We start from the raw sequence: 12077 nt of genomic DNA, 5'->3' as shown, positions 1-12077 counted from the left end.
GCCTCAGACTCAACTGAAGTCTCAGAGGGACTGAGAGAATAATCACACTGTGAGACAACTAAATTGGATGCCCTCCCGAAACGGACCAAATGCCCTTTCTGACCAACCTCCAGGGCCAGCCCGGTCAGACAGCAGGCTGAGCAGCTCCCCAGAGCTTCTTGGGAACGCCTCTTCTTTCCCACCCAGGTTGTGGACAAACCAGCCTCTGCGGCTGGCACTTCTCTCACAGAGATGCCATTTTGTCCCCTATGAAACACTGTGAATTGTAGTGCGAATACAGACCTACCACCTACGGAGCTATGCAGTGCTGTTGTCCCTATGACAGAATAAAGGTGCTAAGTCAGTTCCAAATTGTAATTGCCCCTTTTAGGAGCACACATTAAATAATTGGGTCTACTTGGAGTCTTGGGACAGGCCCAAAATGTAGCCAAAGAAATACTATTTATTGATGCAAGGGGAAATTCCATATATGGGCATGTATAGCAATTTCTGTCCAGGGATGATGTTGGACAACTACGTTCGCACCACACGCACTGACTCTGATTCTATCCGCCTTCCCTCTGTCAGTATTATTTATTGCTGCCAGCATGGCTGGGGAAGTAGTCTATGCCGATCTCAACATCTCTTCTGAACCACATAGGTCAACCCTGCTCCATCCATCTCAGCAGTGCAGTAAGTGTGGGTTATTATCACCAGTTTGTTTTTTAAACTTGCAGCCTTGTGGGTATGAAGCCTGAAAGGGCGATGCCCGCATCAATGTTTCATGCTTCTGTGAGTCTTTGCTGATTTTGTCCTCATTGATAGATTTAATTGTGTCAGTGCCAGTAAGTAGGAAATTCTCTCCAGAGAAAATACATTTCAGTATATAGATAGAAATCAACTGTACTCTGACCATGTACTATTTGTGAGGGGAGGGATGGATTAAGTGTGTGTGAGAGAGTGAGAAAAAGTGGGTGAGTGAGAAAAAGAATGGGTGCACATGTAGTTGCATGTGTTTGTGTTTAATATGTGAATTCTATGCACGCTTCAACAGCCTATGTAAAGTTATGGCTCAGTTTGTATTCTCAAAAGCTTTCACAGCCAGGATCCGATGGTTGTTGTAGGTTTTTCGGGCTGTTTCGCCGTGTTCTGGAGGTTTTTCCTCCTAACACTTCACCAGTCTCTGTGGCCGGCATCTTCAGAGGACAGGAGCTAGAACTCTGTCTGTGTTCTGGTGTAGTGTGTGGGATTGTCGAGTATTTGCAGCTCACAATCCCACACACTACACCAGAACACAGACAGAGTTCTAGCTCTTGTCCTCTGAAGATGCTAGCCACAGAGACTGGCAAAACATTAAGAAGAAAACTTCCAGAACACGGCCAAACAGCCGGAAAAACCTACAGCTACCATTTTGCACCGTTTTCTCCTGCAAATTCTGCAATGCTACAGTCAGCTATCAGTGGTTGTTTTTTCTGGAGAATTATGTTATGTGCTGTAAGGTTTTCTCTGAATCCCATAAATGAGCTGGCTCTAAAATGTCCTGTCCGCAACTGCCCTGTTCAGCTCTTGTAAATTCAAGCCAGTGGCTTCTTTTAGAGAGTCGGTTCATCACATATCTGGTCTTCCTCTGTTGCTACTGCCTACCACCTTTCCCAGCATTATCTTTTGCAGAAAATCCTGCTTTCTCATGATGTGCCCAAAGTAGGACAACTTCAGTTTCAACATTTTTACTTTCAGAAATACTTCAGGCTTCATTTGCTCAAGGACCCACTAGTTTGCCTTTCTGGGAGTCCAGGGTATCCACAAAGCTCTTCTCCAGATTCACATTTTCATGAATCAATATTTAAAAAACAAACAAGCAAACAAACTGGACAATATATTTTTTTCTGGAGAATATTTTATGTTCATTCTTGTTTGTACAGCTGAAAAATACAGTGCCAGAAACAGAAAGTTTAAAAACAAACTATGGGCTTGTTTCAATAGATCACTAGATTTGTGCATTCATTTTTCCAATAGATATCCTTAAATGTACCAAGGTGGAAAACTTGAGGAGATGGTTTAGGTACCCATGTGGAAAACAGAACAAAAACAGTAGCTTCCCAAGCATCTTACATTTGTAACATTTCTTGACCTGCAGACAGTTGGAGGAACAGAGCCTCCTGAAATATTTTATGCTCACATTTCCATGTCATACATTAGCTGTTCCTTTTTACAGCTCTTCCCCATTATTCCCATTGGCACTGGATTGCTCTGTGGGTGGGGTACATTGGGAATGTCGTTCTCCTGGCAGCGGTGATATTTTTGGGTAAGTATTAGGTATAGTATATTTTCATAATTATATGCACTTTTAATAGTATCTCTTGGCAGGAGTACTTTTTAAAAGAAGTATCCTATCTATTTCTAATGTCCTATTATGAAATGATAGCAGTAGTTTACTGTTAAGTTATCTTTGAAATGTCTCTTAACATAACCTTGTAGTTAAAGAAAGCTGTGTTTTAGAGTACAGTGGTGCCTCGCTAGATGACAACAATCTGTTCCACTGTTTAGCGAAATCATTGTCTAGCGAAAAGCATTTCCCCATTGGAATGCATTGAAACCTGTTTAATGCGTTCCAATGGGGAAGAATCGTCGTTGTCTAGCGAAGATCGGCCATAGGAAAGCCGGTTTGCGAACTGCCAATCAGCTGTTTAAATCGCTGTCTTGCGAAGCTTAGGTCCCGAAAACACAAGTTTTGCGAGCGCGGAGGGAGCTGTCAAAATCGTTGTCTAGCGAAAATCAGTTTGCAAAGCAGGGACCAAACGCTGTCCAGCGAAATTCCCCCATAGGAATCACTGTTTTGCGAATCACTATAGTGATTGCAAAAAGTCAATGTCTAGCGAAAAAACTGTCATGCGGAGTAACTGTCTAGCAAGGCACCATTGTAGTCTGTTGCTTGTGCATATTTTCATGGTTTCAGTTATCATTGCATGATGTTCATGAAACATTTTAATACACTCTAATAACATGAAAGCTGTCTTTTCATTCGGTTTACTCCCAAGAAACTAATAATATGTTCAGTGGAGATAATGTTCATAGAACCCACTGCCTTGGAAATTATTATCTGCATTTTAATAGCAACGGCTAAAATCGCATTAAATGTTTATAGCTGCACCGAAGGAATCGCAGGTGTTGACATAGCTATTTTCAACTAATGGAGAATGTGCCGTATGCATGCCAGGTGCGTGGTTAGGTGCATGAGGAGGCATATGACTGACATGCAAGCAGCACCTCATCAGTTAACCATGACAACATCTACAATTCCTCTTGCATACCCTCAAATATCCAACAGGATTCTAGCTAGTATCTTCCAAAACCTACAGACCTTGCATGGACCTTGCACAGGCTTGCAAACAACACCAGCTTTTGTTGGAATATACTGTACATGTTGGGGTGCAGAAACAATGCCCAAAGATTGCATGTGACTCTCTTGATTTCAAAAGCCTTCTGCCAGTGTTCAAGCCAGACCTTTGGGAAGACAGATCGGCCTCTTCTGCTCTGGCAGTTTGCTGGGCATAGAGATGAGGACAGAGGAGAGAAGAAGGGGCCGTTGGGTCAGGTGGAGAGGAAAGGAGAGAGAAGGAAGAAGGATGGTATTCTGGCCTTTGACTCTGGCACATCTACCAGTAGTTTCCTTTCCACACATGCAACACCCACCAGCACTCACTTTTCTACAGTGTAAAAGGATACTAGCCATGGAATATAACCTTTACTACTGTGATTAACCTCATTAACATTAAAAGGTTGTTAAAAAAAACCCATTAATAAACTTTTAAAAAACCAAATTTCTTGCCTGACTAGTGAGGTGAGGAGAGGTTAGCATGCTCCATTCTCCAGCCTCAAACACAGGAGTAGACAACACTCCTCCTTTTTGATTCAGTTTCTGAGAAGCTGGTTAGCAAAGCATCTTCCTAAAAAAGTTAGATTTACTGATATGGTTTATGTATTTTTAACCTCGTTTTCTATGATGGTGTTAACAGATAGACAAGAGACAGAGCAACAGGAAAGAGAGTGGGCACCAGCAGCAACTGACCTGTCTCGAAAAACAAAACAAAATAAGTTTTTTTTAATGAGAGTCTGCTTTTTAGTGTGTGTGTGTGTGTGACTAGAGTGGAGCAACTGCATCTTTGCCCCGCAGCAGCAAAATCTGGAAAACTCTGAAATTTAAAGGCAAATTTACTGACGGATGTTTGGAAAATAAATAACAATACCTCTTAGACTTATTTTCCTTTTTTTGAAAAATGAACTTTCTTCATCTTTAGGGAAAACACCACATCTCCTTCTTTTTCATGTGCTCTTCATATCCTTGGCACATGGTAAAATGGTGGAGCAGAGGGTGCTATTAGTTCCAAGTAGGCAGGTTGCTAGTTATGGCTCTGCACACCCCATCATTCTTTTAAAAAAAACATTGCCCTAAAAGATTTCTTTTACAACATGGTTTCTTGCCTGCTTTATTTTGTTTTACTCGCTGCTGTTTCAAAAAGGATCCTAGTACTACCACGGCTGACTAGAGGGTGCAAATAGAGCGATGACACTGCATGATCCACTAGAGGAGAACTATTGCACAGCTAGGTTAAGCAGAACTCTGCCAGTCACTACTGAAAAAGAGCAATCCAAACAAACAAAAATGTGCTATTCAAACCAGGTTTCTGATGGCAACCCAACTGGCAAACCATTACTACCTAATCTTGATGGGCTCTGTACCAAATCTGGGGATGTTTGGGGAAGCTTTTCGCAAGTTCTACACCCATTTCCTCCTGTGAAGGGGCTTTCAGCACCATTTCTTTGAGCCTTTTCTGCACAGAAAAGTAAATGATAAGACAAATTTTTAAAAAAATTATAACTTCACAGGCAATTACCATATCCAGAGCTAACTCAGCATGTTTTTAATGCACAGTGTGGGTTTGCTACCCTGTTTCCCCTAAAATAAGACCTAACCTGAAAATAAGCCTCAGTTAAGTGAAACCCTGCCCTCCACCATTGTGCAGCAACCAGAAGAAGATGATAGGAGTGTACAGTATTTAAATAAATGTAGATGGTTGTACATTGCTTTATAAATCCCCATAAAATAAGCCCTAATGCATTTTTGGAGCAAAAATTACTATAAGATCCTGTCCTATTTTCAGGGAAACAGGGCACGTCTAAAACAGAGAGAGCTACTGTATGTGTATGTCCTTTGGAAGTTAGAATTGTTTGAAAATAGGTCTAGCTCCATCCAAGAGGCACCTTTCAACTCCAGTACTGTATTCTGTGCAGGATTTAAACCTTCCTGCAGAAAGATCTTGTTCAAACAAAAATCTATGTCTTTTCAATAAATTACCAGATCCAGACCAAATTTGGCAATGTGTCACTGCACAGTCCAGGTTTGATAAATGTCAGATTTTGGGACATCTGAATAGTGTTTGGGGCATTTGTGGCCGTGGGATGGGGGACGCAGCTGCCTTTGAACAAGAGGGATCAAAGGGTCGCACATACAGAGGTTGCTCATTCTTTCTTTAAAGCATAAAAAAGAGAAGGGAAAAAAAGTCATTTCCTACAATGTCTATAAAGTAAGGTAAGATAGGCCAACCTCATTCCATCTACCAAGAACTCTTAGAAATGATCCAGCCTTCCAGGTGAAAGGAGAGGTTGCCTCTCCATTTTAATAAAGGAATTGGTGGTGACAGTAGAAGGGACACTAGGCCCAAGCATCACTAGAGAGTCAGAAAGCTCTGAGATTAATCATGGGCCCATGGACTGAGAACATTCATAGACATTTCAGTCTCAATGAAGGGAGTCACCAAAGTATGTAATGAAGTAACATCACATTTGCCAAATCCTACTGGTGTTTGTGTAAAGTTTGTGTAGCTTGCAATGGAATGCTCGGCGAAAAAGAGCGCAGATCCTCAGGTAAAACTGATATAATGTGCTAAGAACGCTACACTGTTCGTCTGTGATTGTATGGAAAAAAAGGGGGGGATCAGAAAAATACTATGTGAAGTCCCCACACCTCAAGCTATTGTGAACCCATTAATATCTGTGCTGGAGATGAAATGCTGCTCCAAACACAAATTAGACACACCAAAGTCCTCCTTTATAAGTATTGCCCACTCTCTCATTAACATCAGGCCTTCTTCTACATTCCTCAGTATCCATATTTTGAACATTGTTTGGTTTGATAGGCTGCTTGTTAATTACTTATTTGTTTTCAAAAGTTCTGTACTTGGAGACTGGAAACCCTGACACAGATGTAAGCGGAACAAAATGTAATACCACTTTAGAAGACTTCCAGGCCCATCTACGCAGGGTAATCTGCAACCAAAGCCTGAATAGGTCCTCAGGTAAAATTGATATATAATAATTTTATCCAGCTGTCCGTTTGCAACTAGTTGTTCGACAAAGAAAACACAATGGTTACATGTGTAAGAGTTTAGGCTCATTTGTGCCCTTGTAGTGGACCTCTTCATCTCTGCTGTTTTGAAGCATCTCAGACTATTTCCTTCACTGACGGTGACTGTCAAATCAGGGTCAAACTGGGCACTACGGAGTGTATATCATGAAAAGCTGAAGGCATGGCAATATTTCAGGAAGTCAGTATTTCTAAGCCATTCCAATTGCTCTGACATGTATCCCCTCAAGCCAAATGATTCATTCATGTTATTTATATGCTGCCTTTCTTCCCATAGGGGACACAAGGTGGCTCACAGCAGATAAAACATTTTAAAATATGGTATAAATATCACAATTTAAAAAAACACTTAAACACATATTAAGATTTTTTAAAAAAAAAGTTTTAAAACTATTTAAAACACTTTAAAATGAAACTTGTGTTTACCTCCTGATGATCACTCACAAAACAAAGCAAATCTAATTCATAAGCTACAGGAGATCACTAAAGTTTGTGCTATGACAATCAGAGGTCCATTTCTAAGAACATAGTAACAAAAGCATCTGGTTTAACCTTCACCCTCCAACAGCAGACATTACCTTTGATGCCAAGCCTTGACCTCTTGGGTATTTTTTAAAGAAAAAGTCAGGGTCATAAACAAACAAACTTCTAGAGAAGTTGTTGGAACACAGTTCGCCCCTGACCACACTGGCTGGGGCTGGTGGTAGCCATAGTCTGTCTGCCCCTTCATAAGGGCAAGACCATGAGGTGAGAATCTGGACTAAAACAGTCTTTTTGAAGACTGAAAAACAGTTGGAGAACAAGCAGCTAGGAAGCTAAACTGGAGAGCAAACATGATGTTGAGGACAGTACATAACCCTATGTCCTTTTCCTGCTAGGCCTTGGGAAGGGGCTGTGTTGTGTCTGTCTTTCCTCCCTACTACATGGTTTAGATTCCTTGGACGTCATCAGGCACCCCTCAATTGACTTACATGGAGTAGATAAAAAGGAAGGGTTCTCCTTCAGATTCCTACCTTCTCCTTTACCTGTTCTGACCTATGCTGACCATTCCTCAACCTAGACTGATAGTCTTAGGGTTGCTACTGTTTCTTTCTTTCCTCCTCACATTCCTCTCTTGGTCCAGTCTTGGACAGAACAGAGAAGACACTTTGCCTTCCAGATGGGGCATTTGTGCTGCCTCCTTGTGCTCCTCCTTGTTCCCTTTGTTCTGGAAAAGAATAAAATTTACCCAGATGTTTTGAAATACACCATCACAAAATGCCTTCCCTTCTCATGCTGGAGCCACGAAGGCAAAATTAGGGGCATGAAGGGAAAAAGAAATCAGCAACAGTATCAGAAACCATCCATAGAATGTGCATTACAACAGAGAAGCAGCCATCAAGCCAATGTTGCATACATACTGTATGTATTTCTAATATGTAATGTATCACGAGGGGTGGTTGGGGATCTACAGTACTATGATAATAATGAAATTTGGGCTTTGGACAAATCTGGACAATCCTGGAGGGACCCGAAAAGTGACTTAAGTTATGATTGCTTACAAATCTAAGATATAATGGTTAAATATTTTTGGAAAAGTGTGGTGATCTGTCATGGAAGAATCCCACTAAAGAAGATAACAGTGGCTACTCAGACCTCATTGCTGGTTGTAACCCCCCCCCACACACACACACACATAACAGTTCAAGCTTCAGGACCTCAAAAATGTACCTCATTCAGGACCTCAGCTTCAGGACCTCATTTGCATTTCCTATGCCTTGGTAGCTGAGGACTGATTCAGAATGAGGTGCAAACTTTTAGTTTACTGAAATTGGGGCAACAGACAATGGAATTCAGTTTTGCTGATGCAGGAAGCCAAAAGCTAGTGGTTGTTACATTTGGTGATTTCTTAAGCTTTTTTTTTTTTTTTTTTTGCACTGGAAGTGGACGCCTCTTGAGAAACATTAATGAGGCATCTCTTTCTCTCCTTCTTAGTCAATTCCACCTGCAGAATCTGCCCTGTAGACTGGCTTCCCTACAGGGAGAAGTGCTACTGGAGATCATTGGATATGAAACGCTGGAAGGACAGCCAAGCTGATTGTGCGACAAAGAATTCTCATCTGGTGGTGATCCAAGATGAGGAGGAGATGGTAAAGAGGGGGACATACACATTTTATGCAATATGTTTCTATTCATGTTTACAGTGTAGTGTGTTTCTACTTGGATCGATCCATCCTTCCTCTTTAAGAGCTGTCATGCACCTTTCTGTCTCATTTCTGGCTCATTTCACAGCAATCCTAAATAGCTTTTTGTTTAGCCAGTGTGGATCGTTAGCTCTCATGCAAATGGAACTATGGATGGTGTTGACTGTGGTGACAACCATGTGACATAATAGGTAGGTTGTAGCATTGAAACAGAGGACAGAGAAACATCTTCTCTTTTTAAAATCTCCTTATATATATAATTGTATACAAGGAAGCACAGGCCCAGCAGAGCAGAAAAAGGGGGGGTTACTTCCCTTCCATCTCCCCATCACCCCAATATTTTCCCCTCATGCTGCAGCTGTCCTCATAAACTGGGTAAACCTTGTTCTGTGTGGATCTATAGCATGGGAGAAGAGGACCGATTGCACAGTCTACAGTGTGGATGGAAGGGTTACTCAAGTCATAGTTAAAATATGTCGCATTTAAGATAAGAACCTTTCAAGTGCAGATGGGACTGTGAAGGTTTCACTTTTGGCTCCTCGTTCGACTTAAAGAAATCAGCAGATTTTTGTTGCTTCAAAACAGGTGGAAGACTTATTGGTGCATTTAACAGTAAACAAGTGTCTGTAACATGATTGTGAGTCTTTTCTCCTTCTGCCAACGAGTCCGGAAGGGATCTCCAATCTTCAAAAAAGAATGGATTACCATACCTATTGTTCCATGGTCCTGGTAAATCAGTGGGAACCCAGTCTCTCACAGTCTGTCCCATCAAACCTTCTAGCAAGGGCACGGTCTTGTCATTCCCATTGCCATTCCACAGGGTTCATCTCTTGGGGTCTTGATCCTCCCAGGGTCCTCCCTGTAGTTGTTCTTCATTTCCTTTCTTTTCCATTCTAGCCTATCTCTCCTTTCTCAACTCTCTATTTCTCTTCTCTTAACCTCCTCCTCCACTCTCTAGCTTCTCCCCAATAAGAGGGTTTAGGGGGGGATCTCTCTTCTCCTTCTGTAATCTGCCTCCTCCTTAGGCACTCTTGGTCTCTCCCATAATCCCATCCAGGGATCCTCCATCCACACCCATTCCCAACTGGGTAACAACGGACTCTCCTTCCTTTTTACCTCCCCTGGTCCTGCCTCAAACTCCACCCTCTTTTTCCTCTCTTTTCCAGCCTTTGCACCCTCCTGGTGTCATTGGATCCTACTTTTTTGCCATTGGAATGGCACTGTTGGAGATTTCTGAAGGCAGGCAGATCCATGTAGCTGTAGTTGGTCAGGTTTTTTTTTCCCAGGGAGATTTTGAACCAAGAAAGCATTATTGCAGACCCAGGTAAGAAAACCTGAAACATTCTCCACATGCCAAATGAAAACGCAACCATAACTTACAATTCATAGCTTACTGAAGAGTAGTTAGATGGTGGATGTGAAAAGGCCACAGCTTGGATAGTGTGAGCAGCCTCCTGTTATCCCCCTCCTTGATGACATGGTAAGTTGCTACAGAACAGAAACCTGTTATTTAAACAATCAACTGAAAGGGCCAACAGGCTAGGCACATCTGAACATTAACAGGGCACCGCGGAATTCCCCTTCCCAGTCTCTTAGGCTCCTCAACAGTCCTGGTGAGCAGAATGGAGGTCTTGGTCCTCCACCGGCTCCAACAGGCCACATCGATGAGCTTAACCGGAGGTGCCTCAGTACGGCTGTTGAATGCAAGTGGATACCTGCCCTGTCCTGGTGACCAACATGTGTCAAATATTGTTGCACTACAATTCCCCACAACTCCTATCATTCCATGTCACTGATTATGCTATGGAGGGCTGATAGCAATGCCATGTAAAGGGCTTGCTGGAAATTAATCTATGAGGCGGAACACTCAACACACAGTTTTAACATGAGATAAACAGTGTTTGTAGGTGGTATCTTTGAGAGGGGACTTGCTGGTCAGCTTGGTGTTTAATGGCCCCTGATTTGGTACGTACAACAGGTGTTCAGAAACCCATTGTGAGGAGCCCGTGTGTGGGACTGGGACTAAAAGAATAAAATGCAAACTCAGACCCTGGGTGTGCCGAAAATGACAGTTCTGGGTAGACAGACGATGAGACTAACACAAGGGGAGATCAAGGGAATTAGGAGGGATAATCTTGGTGTTTAAGTAGAAAAACAAGCAAACAAGGAAAGGCACCTGTGGCCTCGCAAGTGTTGGTGAAGTGTATCTCCCATAATCCCTCTCTGTTGGCCATTCTGACTTGGATAGATGAAAATTATTGGCCAAAAACCTGGAGGGAGATACAGAAGGGGAAACATGCTTTTCGCATTCTGCGGCTAGTGGTGGGTTGTGGAGAGAATATTCATCAGTTCAAGCAGTCACACTGCCTGAACTGATTTGAATGGACCTGATCTGTAAATAAATAAATAAATAAATAAATAAATAAATAAATAAATAAATAAATAAATAAATAAATAAATAAATAAATAAATAAATAAATAAATAAATAAATAAATAAATAAAATAGTAATAATAATCAAAGCAGAAGCCCTGCCAGTGGAGGCAAAAACTACGGATGGTGGGAGGATTCTGGGCTTAATTCGCTTTTGTGTATTGTGGTCCAGAACAAAACAACAACAAAAAATGAGAATCAGTCTGGGAGCATTTCCTGCATTTTTTGCTTATGTGATCACACCCTAAAACAGAAGGAGAATATCGCTTATTTGTTGTTTCAAGTACTTTTCTGCTTTCTACAGGAGTTCCTAAAGAAAAATATAACAGATCATATTCAGTACTGGATTGGACTCGTCTGTCTGTCAGAGGTGGAGTGGGCATGGGTTGCAGATTCCCAGTTTAAACCAGATCTGTGAGTTTCTTTCACAACACCGTTGTTTTCTCAATTGAAGCAGGAACGTTTAGCATTATTAGATCCGATTTGATCTGAAGATAATGGTTTATGCATGCATCTAGATTAAGATGCCAATAGGGATGTACATGGTAAAAACTTTTGTTTTGTTTCCATTTTGTTTTCTTACAATGGATGCCTCCACCAGTTTCGTGTGTTTCATGCACTGCTCGTTTCATATATAACAACAGGACCACATCTTTCAAATCATTTTGTTTTGATTTTTCCTATTCGTGTCTCCTGGTGCTAGTCCAAACAGGGCCTAAAGAACCACTATAAACTCTTCTGAAAAGCACAGGCAACGGAGATTCAACTTGACCCCAAAAACAGACAAAAGTACAACAAATCATCACCACTGCCACCAAACAAGCCAGTCCCAATAAAAACCACCAAAATGTACACATTTAACAAAATGAATGAACAGTAAATGCTATGGTTCCACTATGGTTTACGAAATGGCTTATGCCTTCCTGTACATGCCAGTGCACAAAAGTTTGCAACCTTAACTGTAATTTCAGTTGAGGAATTAAAAAGGAGGTAGATCAGATAGGCGGGATAGAAATAAAATAAATAAATAATAAATAAATAAATATCTGTGAGGCAAAA

At 41.5% G+C, this 12077-nt stretch overlaps 1 protein-coding gene across 1 annotated transcript in view; it reads left to right on the top strand.

Annotated features, from left to right (window-relative positions):
- The first annotated feature begins 543 nt into the window (after window positions 1–543).
- LOC110091638 (killer cell lectin-like receptor subfamily F member 1) overlaps window positions 544–12077 on the top strand; it is a 17973-nt gene continuing 6439 nt past the window's right edge. Inside the window, exons 1-5 of the mRNA XM_078388705.1 lie at window positions 544–672; window positions 2195–2284; window positions 6210–6335; window positions 8378–8532; window positions 11323–11432. Coding sequence (XP_078244831.1) covers window positions 588–672; window positions 2195–2284; window positions 6210–6335; window positions 8378–8532; window positions 11323–11432 — 566 coding nt within the window. The 5' untranslated portion in view covers window positions 544–587. The remainder of the gene's footprint in view (window positions 673–2194; window positions 2285–6209; window positions 6336–8377; window positions 8533–11322; window positions 11433–12077) is intronic.

The sequence above is a fragment of the Pogona vitticeps genome, chromosome 2 (genome assembly GCF_051106095.1).
Source record: "Pogona vitticeps strain Pit_001003342236 chromosome 2, PviZW2.1, whole genome shotgun sequence".
Classification (NCBI taxonomy): Eukaryota; Metazoa; Chordata; class Lepidosauria; order Squamata; family Agamidae; genus Pogona; species Pogona vitticeps.
Note: the sequence above shows the minus strand (reverse complement) of the source record. Positions and strands in the feature narration are given on the sequence as shown.